Here is a 17,011-nt window from a genome sequence, read left to right as displayed (position 1 = left end):
GAAATGAGGAAGGAACGAAGGGAGGAAAGACGGGAGGAAGGAAGGAAGGGGGAAATGAGGAAGGAACAAAGGAAGGGAGGAAATGAGGAAGGAACGAAGGAAGGGAGGAAATGAGGAAGGAACGAAGGAAGGGAGGAAATGAGGAAGGAATGAAGGAAGGGAGGAAAGAAGGAAGGAACGAAGGGAGGAAAAGAGGGAGGAAGTAATGAAGGAAGGAAGGAAGTAAGGAGAGGAAAGAAAGAATGAGGAAGGAAGGAAGGAGGAAAAGACAAAGGAAGTAAGGAGAGGAAAGAAAGAATGAGGAAGGAAGGAAGGAGGAAAAGACGAAGGAAGTAAGGAGAGGAAAGAAAGAATGAGGAAGGAAGGAAGGAGGAAAAGACGAAGGAAGTAAGGAGAGAAGGAAGGAAGTGAGGAACAGTCAAAAGAGATGGGGTCAATTTGACCCGGGAGCACAACAGGAGGGTTAAGTATTGCAAGTACAGTATATATATAGTATATATAGTAGTATGTAAGTATAGTTTACAAGTGCAAGTATTTAATTGAATTGACTTTATTGTCATTGCATTGAGGTCAATACAATGAAATTTGAAACAGCTCCATCCTCGGTCATCACTCACACACACACACACACACACACACATCTCTTTTATATTACGTTTAAAAAAACCTCAATAATAAGAGGCGGAAATATAAAAAAGTACATAATAGAAGATAAAAGCAGGGAGTGGACGGAGAGTGTGAGAATGTCATTTTTAACTAATTGGAGGCAGTTATTCATTAAACAGGTTCACCTCAAGAGAAATATTCATTATCTAGTAATATTCAATGACCTCATAATGTGACCTTAGCCCTAAGCCCCGCCCCCCTCCGTACCTGTACATCCTCCAGGCTGCTCTCCCAGCCAATCAGGGAGCTCCTCCTCCTGCTACTTCCTGTACCAGCCTTCCTCTCGTTGTTGATGAACGAGACTTCGCTGGCCGACCGCTGATGCATGATGGGAAGAATCCTGCTGGACAAAACCACAACCTGGAAGCAGATGAGATAAGGAATAATCATCATGAACCAGCTTTTGGTATTAATGGATTTTTTAGATGATAAATAATAAGATTTTGTAAGATGAGCAATTTAAAAATATCTTTAAAAAATAGTTTTAAAAGCAGCATCAGGTTTGTTAAAATGTACTTTTAGTATTTTTGTTGGTTTTATATCATTTGAAATGACATTTGCACCTTTTTTTTTTTACCAAAAGTAAGACTGAATGCTCCTGAAAATGTCAAATGGTGTAACCACAAAAGAATGATAAATATTAGATAGTAGTAGAAGTAAGTAGGAGAAGGAAGAAAGAAAGAAAGAAAGAAAAAAAGAAAGAAAGAAAGAAAAAGGAGGAAGAAGAGAAAGAGAGAAAGATACAGGTGGAAAAGGAGAAAGAAAGAAAGAAAGAAAGAAAGAAAGAAAGAAAGAAAGAAAGAAAGAAAGAGGAGGAAGAAGAGAAATAGAGGAAGGAGGGGAGGAAGGAAAGAAGGAAGGGAAAAAGGGAGGAAAGGAAGGGGGAGGGAAGGAAGGAAGGAAGGAAGGAAGCAAGGAAGGAAGGAAGGAAGGAAGGGAGGGAGGAAGGAAGGATGGAAGGGAGGACGGGAGGAAGGAAAGAAGAGAGGGAGGAAGGAATGAAGGAAGGAAAGAAGGAAGGAAAGAAGGAAGGAAGGAATGAAGGAAGGAAAGAAGGAAGGGAGGGAGGGAGGAAGGAAGGAAGGAAAGAAGGAAGGGAGGGAGGGAGGAAGGAAGGAAGGAAGGAAGGAAGGAAGAAAGGAAGAAAGAAAGACAGACAGAAAAAGGAGGAAGAAGAGAAAGAGAAGGAAGGAAGGAAGGAAGAAAGAAAGACAGAAAAAGGAGGAAGAGAAAGAAGGAATTAAGAAAGGATGGAAGGAAAGAAAGAAAAAGGAGGAAGAAGATAAAGAAAGAAAGAAAGAAAGAAAGAAAGAAAGAAGCCAGGTTCCTGATCTCCATGATTCCTCAGATTACATGTAATATTTTGTACCTTCTGAGCGACGGCAGAGAATTTGAGTACGTTGAGCGTCTCGTCGTACATGGAGGCGCACTGGTTGACGTTGACGATCATGCAGGCTTTACCTCGACCGCAGAAGAAGCCCTGCAGGTAATGAGTCAGCTTACTTTCCCTGAACGGGACATGCTGGATCAACCTGACGGAGGAGAGGAAACGTTAAAAAAGTTAATTCTCTTAGATTTCAGAAACACTTTCATATTATTCTCTTATCTTATCTACTATCTGATGTGTTAGTGCTGGGTGGTATGACTAAAAATGTATATCACAGTATTTTTCAAAATAAAAGCGGTTTCACGGTATGTCACCAAAATTTCACAAATGAACATCATACTGCATTGAAGAAGGCTTTAACCCTCGTGTCGTCCTCCCGGGTCAAATTGACCCCGTCTGTTTTGACTGTTCCTTTTTTCCTTCCTTCCTTCCTTCCTCCCTTCTTTCCTTTCCTCAATTCCTTCCTCCCTCCGTCCTTTCCTTCCTTTCTTACTCCCTTCCTTTCCTTCCTTCTTTCTTCCCGTTCTCCCTTCCTCTTGTCCTTTCTCCCTCCCTCTCTCCTTCCGTCTTTCCTTCTTCCCTCCCTCCCTCCTACCTCCCTTCCTTCCTCCTTTCCTTCCTTCCTTTCTTCCTCCCTCCTTTCCTTCCTATCCTTTCTTCCTCCCTCCTTTCCTTCCTTCCTTCTTTCCTCCCTTCCTTTCTCCCTCCCTCCCTCCATCCTTCCTTCTTTCCTTCTTCCCTCCCTCCCTCCCTCCTACCTTCCTTCCTTCCTATCCTTCCTCCTTTCCTTCCTATCCTTCCTTCCTTTCTCCTTCCTTTTCTTCCTTCCTTCCTTCCTCCCTCCCTCCTTTCCTTTCTTCCTTCTCTCCTTTCCTTGACTCGAGAACAACAGAAGGCTTTAAACTAGCGATTGAGACCATAAACACATTTTGAAAACGTTTACTGAGGTTAGAAATCAAGTGAGAAGTTGGTGAATTCTCCATTGACTTGTATAGAGACGGTCGCCCCCTGGTGGCCTTTTGATAGAATGCAGTTCTAAGTTACTTCCGCGTTGGCCTCATTTCAGAGGACCAGAACTCCCCACCTGGATGAAATACACCAGTATGGCGCTACATTAAAAGTTGTGATCTCACTTGGCCTGCTGGTTGTGTCTCAGAGCGTTGATGCATTTCCCGAGGATGAGCAGCGAGGTGTTGATGTTTCCCGCTTCCTTTAGACGCTCGCCTTTATTCTGCGTCTTGGCACATCGCTCCGAGCCAGCGAGGTCACAAAGACAAAGCCTGGATGGAGACAAACACACACACACACACACACACACACACACACACACACACACACACACATTTATAAACCCCTCACCCCTAAAAAATACAGTTTCAAGCATTTAAATCAAAGTGTCACCCACTCGCTGACGGTGTGGACTCTCGGACTTCCCACATCTTCAATCCTCAAGATGCGAATGGAGAAAATACTGTGACTGCAAACAAAGAGAGAGGGAAAAAAACATTATAATAACTTCACATCCTCTAGTCAAGGAAGGCAAGGAGGGAGGGAGGGAGGGAGGAAGGAAGGAAGGAAGGACAGAAGGGACAATGGAAGGGAGGAACTAAGGAAAGGAGGGAGGAATGAAAGGAAAGTGGGAGGGAAGGAAAGAGGGAGGGAGGGAGGGAGGGAGGGAGGGAGGGAAGGAAGGAAGGAAAGAGGGAAGGAAGGAGTGAGGGAGGGAGGGAAAGAAGGAAAGAGGGAAGGAAAGAAGGAGGAAGGGAAGGAAAGAAGGAGGGGAGGAAAGAGGTTGGGAGGAAGGAATCAAGGAAAGAAGGAGGCAATGAAAGAAGGAAGGGAAGAAGGAAGGGAAAAAGGAGGGAAGGAAGGAAAGAAGGAGGGAGGAAGGAAGGAAGGGAAGAAGGAGGGAGGAGGAAGGAAGGAAGGAAAGAGGAAAGAAGGAGGGAAGGAAAGTGGGAGAGAGGGAGGAAGGAAGGAAGAAGGAGGGAAGGAAGGAAAGAAGAAGACGGGAAGGAAGGAAAGAAGGAGAGAGGGAGGAAGGAAGCAAGGAGAGAGGGAGGAAGGAAGCAAGGAAAGAGGGAGGAAGGAAGCAAGGAAAGAGGGAGGAAGGAAGCAAGGAAAGAGGGAGGAAGGAAAAAATGTCACACAGCATATTTAAGCAAGTGCAAGAAAATTAAAGTAGCAGGAAGAGAAAGACTACGATGAGTTAAATAATTTAAATTAAATATAAAGTGAGTTAAACGGATTATCTCTACTCTAACGCTACTTTATGTTTAAAAGGACGATGATGATGATGATGATGATGATGATCTACTTATTAAAAGTTAAAAGTTGCTGTTTCGTGTCCTCACCTCCTGCTGGAGACCTGGTTGAGTTTAGTGGAGGAAAAGCTCTGGTTGTTCTTTCCCAGCTTCATCACTTTGTACGCTTCGTCTGCGCTGTTCACCTGAACCCAACGCAGATCTACACACACACACACACACACACACACACACACACACAGACACACACACACACACACACACAATAACAGGATATTTAAGTATAAATCATTAGAAAAGTTAAAGTTAAAAAAAGTTAGATTGACCCCGTCTGACTCTTCCTTCCTTCCTTCCTTCTTTCTTTCCTATGTCCTTCTGTCCTTCCTTCCTTCCCTTTCCTCCCTTCCTTCCTTCCCTCTTTCTTCCTCCATTCCTTCCTCCCTGCTACCGTCCTTACATCCTTCTTTCCTCTGTCCTACCCTCCTTTCCTCCCTTCTTCCTACCTTTCATCCTTCTTTCCTACCTTCCTTCCTTCCCTCTTTTTTCCTCCCTTCCTTCCTCCCTGCTACCATCCTTACATCCTTCTTTCCTCTGTTCTACCCTCCTTTCCTCCCTTTCATCCTTCATCCTTCCTTCCTATGTCCTTCTTTCATTCCTCCTTTCCTTCCTTCCTTTCCTTTCCTCCCTTCCTTCCTTCCCTCTTTTTTCCTCCCTGCTACCGTCCTTACATCCTTCTTTCCTCTGTTCTACCCTCCTTTCCTTCCTCCCTCCTTTCCTTCCTCCCTTCCTTCCTTCCATCCATCCTTCCTTCCTTCTTTCCTCCCTTTCATCCTTCTTTCCATCTTTCCTTCCTTCCTTCCTTCCTTGACTCGAGGACAACAGGAGGGTAAAAGTCATCTGCTCATTTTTTTGCAAATAAATAGCTCTTCAGAAAATGTAGAGTAGGGGGGTCAAACATGCGGCCCGTGGGCCAGAACCGGCCTGCCGAGGGGTCCAAACCGGCCCACTTTCCTTCCTGTCTTTTTTTCCTCCCTTCTGTCCTTCCTCCCTTTCTTTCTTTTTTCTTTCTTTCCTTCAATCTTTCCTTCCTCCCTTTTCCTTGCTGTGTGTGTGTGTACAGTATTAACAAACCTTTGACGTAGGTGTTGCCCTTGACGTCCTGCGACAGGCGCAGTGCGGTCCGCCTCGGGGCTTTGCTGGGCATCGCCTCCAGGAGGTCGTGAATGTTCTCGTTGTAGATTTCACAGAATGAAACCCAGACGGAGAACTTAGCGTTTGATTCCACGTCCAGGTTGATTCTGTCTTCTGTCGAGCCGAGCACGGAGGAGCCTGCAGCAGAAGACACAAATGGTTTAAACTTCCTGTCGTCGTCCTCCCGGGTCAAATTGACCCCGTCTCTCTTTTGACTGTTCCTTCTTTCCTTCCTTCCTTCCTCTTTCTTTAATTTTTCCTTCCTTCTTTCTTTGCTCCCTCCTCTTTCCATACTCATTTTCTTCCTTCCTTCCTTCTTCCTTTCCTTTCTCCCTCCTTACCTTCCTTCTCTACTTCCTTCCTTCCTCCCTCCTTACTCCTTTCCTTCCTTCCTTTCTCCCTTCTTCCTCCTTTCCTTCCTTCCTTTCTCCCTTGTTCCTTTCGTCCCTCCTCCTTCCTCCCTCCCTTCCTCCTTCCTTTCCTTCCTTCCTCCCTCCTTACTCCTGTCTTTCCTTCTCTCCTTACTTCCTTTCCTCCCTCCCTCCTCCTCCTCTTCCTTCCTCCCTCCCTTCCTCCCTCCCTCCTTCCTTTCCTTCCTTCATCCCTCCTTACTCCTGTCTTTCCTTCTCTCCTTACTTCCTTTCCTCCCTCCCTCCTCCTCCTCTCCTTCCTTCCTCCCTCCCTCCCTCCCTTCCTTCCTCCCTCCCTCCTTTCCTTCCTTCCTCCCTCCTTACTTTCCTTGTCTCCTTACTTCCTTCCTCCCTCCCTTCCGCCTTCCCTCCTCTTCCTTCCTCCCTCCCTTCCTCCCTCCCTCCTTCCTTTCCTTCCTTCATCCCTCCTTACTCCTGTCTTTCCTTCTCTCCTTACTTCCTTTCCTCCCTCCCTCCTCCTCCTCTCCTTCCTTCCTCCCTCCCTTCCTTCCTCCCTCCCTCCCTTCCTCCTTCCTTTCCTTCCTTCCTCCCTCCTTACTCCTTTCTTTCCTTCTCTCCTTACTTCCTTCCTCCATCCCTCCTTCCTTCCTCCCTCCCTCCCTCCCTCCTTCCTTCCTTCCTTTCCTCCCTCCTCACTCCTTTCCTTCCTTCCTTCTTCCTCCCTTCCTCCCTCCCTTCCTTCCTCCCTTCCCAACATGCAAACAAGAGGCAAGAATTCCTACAATGAAATTCAGGATTTTCATTCGCTGTCATTCAGGATTTAATAAAATGTGCTCTGTCTGGTTCTTCTCAGCTTCAGTGCAACGAAACAACAGAAAGAGTAAAAGATAATTAAATAGAAGACGAATCTAAATCTTGCCTTCAAGAAGAGTCTTATTGGTGGAGTTCAGCAGGCTGGCGTTCATCCTCTCGCTCTGTGATGAAAAGAAAAGATTAAAGAGAAGTTAAAAATACATTTAAAAGGTGCACATAGAGTCTCTTATTGTAGTTTATTCATTGGTATTTATATAACACAGCTGCTGCTCTGATGTTATTAAAGAAGTCTTAATAATAAGATGTGTTAAGTTAAGAAACAGTTAAGTAAAGTTAATTAAAGATTAAGTTAAGTTAAGATGAAGTTAAGATAAGATACATTTAAGTTAAGACAAGTTAACATAAGTTATGATAAATTTAATTTAAGATAAATCAAGATAACTTTATCTTATCTTAACTTACCTTAAGTTAAGATAAGTTAAGGTAAAGTTAAGATAAGTGACGATAAGTTAAGATAAAGTTAAATTAAGATAAGATAAGTTAAGATAAAGTTAAGTTAAGATAAGTTAAGTTAAGATGAAGTTAAATTAAGATAAGTTAAGATAAAGTTAAGTTAAGATAAAGTTAAGTTAAGATAAAGTTAAGTTAAGATAAAGTTAAGTTAAGATAGTTACATTTAGATAAAGTTAAATTTACATAAATTAAATCAGGTTGAGTCAAATTAAATTAAGATAAATTAAATCAAGTTATGTCGAGCTAAGTTAAGTTAAGATAAATTAATCCTTCATTAGTCCTATAATGGGGAACATTTAAAGTGTTACAGCACCATGATGAGAAAGTAAAAACAAGCAACAGGAAATAAAACTAGAAACTAGTAACAGTGATGAGAGGAATATTGGTGTAATGATAAGATATTTGATTTTAGAAGTTTTAAAGTGGAAAAAAAATAGTGCATTTGAATTAAAAGAAATATAACATCTAAAATCCTGATATAGCATTTAACAATAATAATAAAACTGTGAAATGTGATTTTTCAGGCTGATTCGTTTGAACTCTGACGAACCGGTAAATCTTTAAGTTGTCTGAAGAGGTTTCTCTTGAACGCCGCCTCCTCGGCCCGCTGCTCCGTGCTGAGCCTCGTGACTTCTCGGCAGCGGTGAGGTTTGACGTTCGAATCGGTGAAAACGTTTCCATCGATGCTGCTGAAGATCACGTCGAGAGAACGGGGCAAGATGCCGGCATCAGCATCTGGACCTGGAGGAGACAGACGGGAGGGTAAATGATGGGATTGTTGTGCTGTTATCATCATAGCAGACCCTCACAATACATTTGGGTCTGCCAGGTCTGACCGGCATCCTCCCCTACCATCGGAGCCATCAGTTGACAGCTCCGCCCCTCTCTTCACCTGAGTGTCCAAGACATGCGGCCGCAAGTCCGACGACCCGACTACAAAGTCAATCATCAAACTGCGGCCTAGGGTGTCCTGGTGCCAAGTGCACATATGGACACCCTTATGCTTGAACATGGTGTTCGTTATGGACAATCTGTGATGAGCACAGAAGTCCAATAACAAAACACCGCTCGGGTTCAGGTCGGGGGGTGGAGGGTGGTGGGGGGGGTCTCACTGTCGCTGCCGACGTGAGCGTTGAAGTCCCCCAGCAGAACGAGGGAATCCCCAGAGGGAGTGTTTTCCAGCACCCCCTCCATGGGGTCCAGAAAGGGTGGATACTCTGAACTGTTGTTTGGACCATAGGCGCAAACAACAGTCAGGATCCGTCCCCCCACCCGAAGGCGGAGGGAGGCTACCCTTTCATCCACTGGGGTAAACTCCAACACCCTCCTACGGGTGGTGGGTCCACTGGAAGGGGGTTCCATGTTTCCTCTTCGGGCTATGTCAGGCTGGGCCCCATGGGTGCAGGCCCGGCCACTAGGCGCTCCCCCCCCCGCCTGGCTCCAGGGGGGGCCCTGGTGACCCACGTACGGGCAAGGGAAATAAAGACCCATATATTTTACTCATCATAAGGGTCTTGTGAGCTACGCTTTGTCTGGTCATTCGCCCCGAAAGAAAGAAAGAAAGGAAAAAAGCAGAAGAGAAAGAGGAAAGAAAGGAAAGAATAAAGAAAGAAAAGGGAGGAAAAAGAGAAACAAACTAGAAGTAGGAGCAGAGAGGAAGAAGATGATGATTCCCCAGATTAAATGTAATATTTACCTTTGTCTGAATTTAATAAACAGTCAAATATTCAGACCGACTTGTTTAGACTTCCACAAGCTTCTTTCTTTTTAGTAATTTTTAGTCGTACTTTAGGATGTGATTATTTTTAAATACGAGGATGTATCGCTCTGAGTTTTGCTTTCAAACCGTCTGCGTATCTTTTGTGATGCACATGAGCGAATAAAAGCCGATTAGAAACCCGGTTATGTGTCTACACGGCGGAGTAATCAGCACTCTCCAGGAGAAACCTACCGAGGGAAACCTGGTCTCTCTAATCCCCCCCGAACCCTGATTAAAGAAAACATTGTGTTTCTCATTTAAATGACGACTAACGAACCTGCTTTAAGATGATAGAGAGACTTTTTTAACACCTGCAAAAACATCTTATCTTACGGAGGCTATTATGAGATGAAAATGTGTTCAATGCTCTGCTAGTAGAGAGCAAACAGGGGAGAAACTCTAAAATTGATTTCTTCCTGAGAGAAAGGAAGGAAGGAAGGAAGGAAAGAAGGAAGGAAGGAAGGAAGGAAGGAAGGAAGGAAGGGAGAAAGGTTGGAAGGAAGGAAGGAAGGAAGGAAGGAAGGAAGGAAGGAAGGAAGGAAAGAAAGGTAGGTAGGAACAATGGTAGGAAGGAAGGATGGAAAGAAGGAAGGAAGGAAGGAAGGAAGGAAGGAAGGAAGGAAGGAAGGAGGGAGGGAGGGAGGGAGGGAGGGAGAAAGGAAAAGAGAAAGGTAGGTAGGAAGGACAGAGGAAAGATTGAAGGGAGGAAGGTAGGAAGGAAGGGAGGAAGGTAGGAAGGAAGGAAGGAAGGAAGGGAGGGAGGGAGGAAGAAAGGAAGGCAGGAAGGAAGGAAGGTAAGTAGGTAGGTAGGTAGGGAAGAAGGAAGGAATGAAGGAAGAAAAAGGGGTAGGAAGGAAGGAAGGACAGAAGGTAGGTAGGTCAGAAGGAAGAAAGGGAAAAAGGAAGAAAGGGAGGAAGGAAGGAACGAAGAAAAGAAAAATGGAAGGAAGGAAGGAAGGAAGGAACAAAGGAAGGAAAGAAGGAAGGAAGGAAAGATGAAAGGAACAAAGAAAGGTAGGAACGAACGAACGAACGAAGGATGACTGTAGGAAAGTAGGAAGGAAGGAAGGAAAGAATGAAGGAACGAACAAAAGAAAGACGGGAGGAAGAACAGATGGCAGGAAGGAAGAAAGGAAGGAAGGAAGGAACAAACTGTATCAGATGACATCATTAATGAATGAATTAGGAAACAAACCGAGGAACGTGAAGGTCTTCCCGGCGTTGGTGATGCCGTAGGTGAACACCAGAGAGTTTCCTCCTTCCAGAACATCTTTCACCAAATCCTTCACGGTGCCGTCAAACAGCTGTTTCTGAGACGTATCGGGACCGTACACCTGTTCAAATAAAAGAGAGAAGAAGAGTAGAAACTATTACTAATTAAAACATTACAACTTTTTATAATCTGGATTTATTAAACTTTTCTAACCAGTGAATGTTTTTGACAATATATTAAAAACCTATGCAATTAATACTTAATCAAACTACAGTAAGGGTTAGTAACTTAGAGAGGAAGGAAGGAAGGAAGGAAGGAAGGAAGGAAGGAAGGATAGAAGGAAGGAAGGAAGGACAGGTGGAAGGGAGGAAGGAAGGTAGGTAGGTAGTTAGGTAAGAAGGATAGAAGGATAGAAGGATAGAAGGAAGGTAGGTAGGTAGGAAGGTAGGAAGGAAGGAAGGAACAAAGGCAGGAAGGAAGGAAAGAAGGAAGAAAGGACAGTAGGAAGGGAGGAAGGAAGAAAGGACAGTAGGAAGGAAGGAAGGAAGGAAGGAAGGACAGTAGGAAGGGAGAAAGGAAGAAAGGACAGTAGGAAGGAAAGAAGGAGGGTGTAAAGGAAGGAAGGAAAGAAGGGAGGAAGGACAGATGGCAGGAAGGAAAAAAGGAGGGTGTGAAGGAAGGAAGGAAAGAAGGGAGGAAGGACAGATGGCAGGAAGGAAAGAAGGATGGTGTGAAGGAAGGACGGAAGGACAGAAAGAAAGAAGGAAGGAAGGAAGGAAGGAAGGAAAGAAGGTAGGAAGGAATGAATGAATGAAGGAAGGAAGGAAGGACAGAAAGAAAGAGAGGAAGGAAGGAAGGAAGTACAGGTGGAAGGAAGGAAGAACAGAAGGAAGAAAGGGAGGAAGGATAGAAGGAAAGAAGGACAGAAAGAGAGGAAGGAAGGAAGGACAGAAGGAAGGAAGGAAAGAAGGACAGGTGGAAGGAAGGAAGAACAAAAGGAAGAAAGGGAGGAAGGAAGGAAGGAAGAAAGAAAGAAAGAAAGAAACGGAGGAAGGACAGAAAGAAGGAAGGAGCGGAGGAAGAAAAAGAAGGGAGGAAGGAAAGAAGGAAAGTGTGAGTGAAGGAAGGAAGGAAGGAAGGACAGAAAGAGAGGGAGGGAGGAAGGAAGGAAGGAAAGACGGTAGGAAGGAAAATGTGAGTGAAGGAAGGAAGGAAGAAAAGAAAAGAAAGAAGGAAGTAAGGAAGGCTGCCTTTGTGACAGTTAGTTTTATCGGACAGGAAACACCAACCTGAGAGAACTGGAAGCGCTGCCCCGTCTGTGGAAGCGGTTTATCGGTGCTGAGCCGGGCGGAGAGAGACGAACCGGGCGGCTTCAGCAGAACCGTGTCCGGGGATTCGATGGTGACGCAGTCCTGTTAAAAAGAAAAGGAAAGAAAGAAAAGAGGGAGACGGTCAGGAGATAAAGTGTAGCAGCTACTTCCTGTTTGTATAGTCAAGTTTAATCAAGAGAATTCAACAATCTGTGACTTTTCATAAAAGAAACTTTTTACTACTTATACTCACACACAGAAACATTAAACACTATATATGATCTCATGTGGGCCGGATCAATAAAAAGATGGAGGGAAGGAAGGAAGGCAGGAAGGAAGGAAGGAAGGGAGGAAGGAAGGAAGGACAGACAGAGAAAGAAAGGTAGGAAGAACAGACAGAAGTAAGAAAGTAAGAGGAAAGGGAGGAAGGAGAGATGGAAGGAAGGAAAGAGGAAGGAGAGATGGCAGGACAGAAGGAAGGAAGGAAGGAAGGAAGGGAGGGAAGAAGGAAGGAAGGAAGGAAGGAAGGAAGGAAGGAAGGAAGGAAGGAAGGAAGGAGAGATGGAAGGAAGGAAAGAGGAAGGAGAGATGGCAGGACAGAAGGAAGGAAGGAAGGAAGGAAGGGAGGGAAGAAGGAAGGAAGGAAGGGAGGGAAGAAGCAAGGAAGGAAGGAAGGAAGGAAGGAAGGAATGAAGGAAGGAAGGAAGGAAGGGAGGAAAGAAGGACAGATGGAAGGAAGGAAGGAAGGAAGGAAGGAGAGATGGAAGGAAGGAGAGATTGAAGGAAGGAAGGAAGGAAGGAAGGAAGGACAGAAGGAAGAAAGGGAGGAAGGCGAGATGGAAGGCAAGAAAGAAAGAAGAAGGAAGAAAGGGAGGAAGGAGAGATTGAAGGAAGGAAGAAGGAAGAAAGGGAGGAAGGAGAGATGGAAGGAAGGAAAGAAGGAAGAAGGAAGAAAGGGAGGAAGGAAAGAAGAAAGAAAGGAAGGAAGAAAAGGAGGAAGAAAGGAAGGAAGAAAAGGAGGAAGGAAGGAAGGAAGGAAGGAAGGAAGGAAGGGAGGGAGGAAGGGAGGAAGGAACGAACAAAGAAAGGAAAAACGGAAGGAAAGAAGGAAGAAAGAAAGGGAGGAAAGACAGATGTATGGACAGAAAAGAACACAGGAAGGAAAGTGGGCCGGATTGAACCCCTCGCCGGGCCGGTCATGGCCCGTGGGCCTCATGTTTCACCCCCCTGCTCTAATCAGCTGTCTGCAGATGAAGTGGAATCACAGTTAATACTCGTGTGTGTGTGTGTGTGTGTGTGTGTGTGTGTTTAGTTTTAATACCTGAGACTCTCCGCTGTCGCTCTCTGCTGAGGTGAAAGGTCGGATACGCAGATAAACCTGCAGGTGTTCTCTCTCCTCCATGATGGACTGCTGCACAACACACAGCAGCAGGGTTACACACACACACACACACACACACACACACACACACACACACACACACACACACACACACACACTTACTGTGAGCTCAAGATCAGAAATCATTCAGGTTAACAGATAATCATACTGACATCATACCAGCAACATTTCACCTTTCACTGTAAGAAAGAAGGAAGAAAGGAAAGAAAGTAGGAATGAAGGAAGGAAGGACGAAAGGAAGGAAGGAAGGAAGGAAGAAAGAAGTTAGTAAGGAAGGAAAGTAGGTAGGTAGGTAGATAGGTAGGTAGGTAGATAGGTAGGTAGGTAGGAAGGAAAGAAGGAAGGACAGACGGAAGGAAGGAAGGACAGAAGGAAGAAGGGGAGGAAGGACAGAAGGAAGAAGGGGAGGAAGGACAGATGGAAGGAAGAACAGACAGACAGACGGAAGGAAGGAAAGAAGGTAGGAAGGCAGGTATGAAAGAGGGATGAAAGGAAAGAAGGAAGAAAGGAAAGAAGGAAGGAAGAAAGAAGTTAGTAAGGAAGGAAGGAAGGAAAGAAGGAAGGAAGGAAGGAAGGGAGGAAGGACAGTTGGAAGGAAGGAAGGAAGGAAGGAAGGAAGGAAGGAAGGAAGAAAAGAAAAAAGGAAGGAAGGAAGGAAGAAAGGAAGGAAAAAAGAGAGGAAGAAAGAACAGAAGGAAAGAAGGGAGGAAGGAGAGATGGAAGGAAGAAAAGAACTAGGAAAGGAAAAAAGAAAGGGAGGAAGGACAGATTGATGGAAGGAAGGAACAAAGAAAGGAAAAAAGGAAGGTAGGGAGGAAGGACAGAAGAAAATATGATGACTCAGTCTCCTGCTAACTTACAGCTTATTATTTTAAATGATGCTACAGACAAACTACTTAAACTCTATCGGTCTGTAAACACTAATAAAACTGAGATGACTTAAATGATAAATGATTAAATGAATCTTTCTTCCTGTGTGATAGTCAGTCATTCTACTGTCAGTACCTGTGGGTCTGGTAGGACGCTGCAGTCAGATGAGAGATCTCTCTTCAAATCATCGGCTTCGACTTGTTCCTGTCTGTCAGCCGAGCTGTTCGAGCATGTTTCCATCATCCTGCAACAAACCAGAAAACTTTTAAGTGCTTCAAAATGATCAACTTTGTCCGAGAAAGGCCTTCAAATCTCCAACATGTGATGAGTTCAAATTCATAGTGAAGTTTATAAAGCCTGATAAATAAACACAGAGTCATTATAAAGTAGATGATCATCTTCTATAGATCTTCATCAGTGTGAGTTCTTCATATCAAGTGATATCTGACACATTTACAGTCTGTTTAGCATCAGATTCCCTCTTAGTGTTTCCTTTCCTTTCTTTCCTTCCTTCCTTCCTTCCTTCCTTCCCTTCCCTCCCTCCCTGACACATTTACAGTGTGTTTAGCATCATATCTCTTCTTAGTGTTTCCTTTCCTTCCTTCCTTCCTTCCTTCCTTCATTCCTTCCTTCCCTCCCTCCCTGACACATTTACAGTGTGTCAGCATCATATCTCCTCTTAGTGTTTCCTGTTTCTCTGTGGTGGAAGTATAGGAACAAAAAGACTTTGATACTAAAAACACTGGAACGTTATAACATAGAAGATGGAGACTCCTCTCCTCCTTTCTATCTTCCTTTCCTTCTTTTGTTCCTAATCTTCCTCCTCCTCTTTCTTTCCTTATATTCCTCCTTTCTTTCTCTTTCTTTCCTAATCATACTCCTTTTTCACTTCCCTCATCTTCCTCCTCCCTCTTTCTTCCTTCATCTTCCTCCTCCTCTCTTTCCTCATATTCATCCTCCTCTTCTTCTTTCTTTCCTCATCTTCCTCCTCATATTCATCCTCCTCTTCTTCTTCTTTCTTTCCTCATCTTCCTCCTCCTCTCTTTCTGTCTTTATTTCCTTCCTCATCTTTCTCCCTTTCTTTCCTCGGAGGGACTTTGGCACTAAAAACACTATAACATTGAAACATAGAAGATGAAGATTTGAATCCTCTCCCCCTTTCTCTTTCTTTCTTAATCTTCCTATTTTTTCCTTATTTCTTCTCTCATCTTCTTCCTCCTCATCCTCTTCATTTCTTTCCTCATCTTGCTCCCTTTTCTTTCTTTCTTTCTTTCCTCAGAGGGACTTTGGTACTATAAAAAAAATGTAACGTTGAAACATAGAAGATGAAGATGAAGATTAATTTGGACGCTGAAGCTTCATATTAGCTTCAGATTAACTTTTAAATCCATGTTTACACAGATGGAGGACTGTGGATTTAATCCTCCATCACTTCCATTGTAAGAGCATTATGAAGGGATCTAATGGTCAGTGTGAACAGGAGGAATCATTACAGCAAAGAAAAACTGCTTTAATCTTCATTTAATCTCCTGACTATTGGTTTAAATTTGACTTAACCTTAACTTGTAAGTGACATTGCTCATTTTACTAACGTTAAAAACAGTTTTAACCACTAGCTTGTGTATATATGTATATATTAAATAGTTTAAAGTTACGTTAAATACACAAAAAAGATGAACGTTTTATGATTAATAATGTCATTTACTTTCTTACTTTAGCCTCGTTAGCTTAGCATGACAGTTGCACCTGACAAAGCAGTACGGTTTAACTTGTACAGTTTACTTTCCTGGAAAATAACCTCAATAATAAAGAGACTCTTAAAAGTTAAAGTAGTGAATATTAAAGCTTACCTGTTATATTTGTGACATTAGGTGCGGGATCAGATAATCAGCTGCTAGCTAAACACAACAACACAGCCGCCGTCTAGGTTTGAAATACGCCAATCGGAGTCAAGTGTCTACTGCGCATGCGTACTTCTTCCTTCCTTTCCATGATGCATTCATAGGTTTCTTTTTTATGTTCGGAAATTAGGATATTCGCTATAGTTTTTAAAGACGATGGTGCGTTTACGGGCACTGATTTATGTTAGCGTGAAGGTGGGACAGAAAAGAAAAGAGCGACGCAAGAAATAAATAAAGAGGAAGAAAGACACAAAAAATGTAACTACATGGTGTCAAAAACATTATAAAGTTAAACCAACGAGTTAAAACAAGACGTAAATATTTGTATTCATTTTTTGTATTTGTGGATGGATTTTTATTTTTTTATTTTTAACAGCCATTCAAAAGTTTGGACCCACCTTCTTATTAAAGTAAATGGAAAGATGTGTCCAAATAGTTAGTTAGTTAGTTAGTTAGTTAGTTAGTTAGTTAGTTAGTTAGTTAGTTAGTTAGTTAGTTAGTTAGTTAGTTAGTCAGTCAGTTAGTCAGTTAGTTAGTTAGTTAGACATTTCTTTTTATTATTATTATTATATACAAAATGTTACCATTATATTATACTGTATGCAAACTAAAGCCATAAACTGATACTGAATGTAGAGTGTATTTCCCTGTAAGATGCAGTGGTTTTCCAAGTAATTCAGGTGTTTTCTCTTCATGTATGCATGTTATTCTTTTAGGTGTGATGTTGGGAGTGTCTGTGAGAAGCGATGCATTGCATGAATGGGTGTGGTAACTCCTTAGCAGTATCTATAATGATGCATTACATTTAAAATGTACTTTAACAGTACACAACGGTTAGGGTAAAATGTTATTTTTAATTAAAAGGTTCAAGGTAAAGTTCATTTGTTATTCCAAGCATAATATCATATAATAATAAAGTTGAAATTATATATATTTATTGTTTTATCTCAAATTAATTACAGGTAAACTTAATTTTCCTCACATTAAAGTGCATTCAGCAACAACTGAGATAATAAAAACAAGAGCCACACACTACCCCCAAAAAAAGCATCCAACAGATAAAAAGACACACACACACACACACACACACACACACACACACACACACACACACACACACACACACACACCACACACACACACTTAATAACACATCCAACCTGAAACTCACAGCTTTCACCAGAGGGCACCAGTTTATCTTTTAAGGTGGAGGAGGTATTTGGTTTATCCAGTTTTTCCTCTGAATTGCTGCTGTCCTTATTTACATACACAGTCCATACATAATCCCCTCAGACAGTTAGACACCAGTTAGTAGCGGGGAAGTCCAACAAACAACAACCAGTTCATAATA

General features: G+C 43.1%; 1 protein-coding gene across 1 annotated transcript in view; it reads right to left on the bottom strand.

Annotated features, from left to right (window-relative positions):
* The window catches only part of LOC128373277 (kinesin-like protein KIF20B), a 90,803-nt gene extending 75,110 nt beyond the window's left edge, over window positions 1-15,693 (bottom strand). Inside the window, exons 1-13 of the mRNA XM_053333567.1 lie at window positions 15,610-15,693; window positions 13,895-14,003; window positions 12,809-12,895; window positions 11,467-11,589; window positions 10,160-10,298; window positions 7,764-7,946; window positions 6,799-6,855; window positions 5,449-5,646; window positions 4,408-4,519; window positions 3,459-3,530; window positions 3,187-3,333; window positions 2,036-2,198; window positions 874-1,026 (exon numbers count right to left, since the gene is read on the bottom strand). Coding sequence (XP_053189542.1) covers window positions 874-1,026; window positions 2,036-2,198; window positions 3,187-3,333; window positions 3,459-3,530; window positions 4,408-4,519; window positions 5,449-5,646; window positions 6,799-6,855; window positions 7,764-7,946; window positions 10,160-10,298; window positions 11,467-11,589; window positions 12,809-12,895; window positions 13,895-14,002 — 1,542 coding nt within the window. The 5' untranslated portion in view covers window position 14,003; window positions 15,610-15,693. The remainder of the gene's footprint in view (window positions 1-873; window positions 1,027-2,035; window positions 2,199-3,186; window positions 3,334-3,458; window positions 3,531-4,407; window positions 4,520-5,448; window positions 5,647-6,798; window positions 6,856-7,763; window positions 7,947-10,159; window positions 10,299-11,466; window positions 11,590-12,808; window positions 12,896-13,894; window positions 14,004-15,609) is intronic.
* Between the last annotated feature and the right edge of the window lie 1,318 nt (window positions 15,694-17,011).

This window comes from Scomber japonicus, chromosome 14, assembly GCF_027409825.1.
Source record: "Scomber japonicus isolate fScoJap1 chromosome 14, fScoJap1.pri, whole genome shotgun sequence".
NCBI classification, from domain to species: domain Eukaryota; kingdom Metazoa; phylum Chordata; class Actinopteri; order Scombriformes; family Scombridae; genus Scomber; species Scomber japonicus.
The sequence above is the reverse complement of the archived record's forward strand: the minus strand, read 5'-3'. Positions and strand labels throughout refer to the sequence as shown.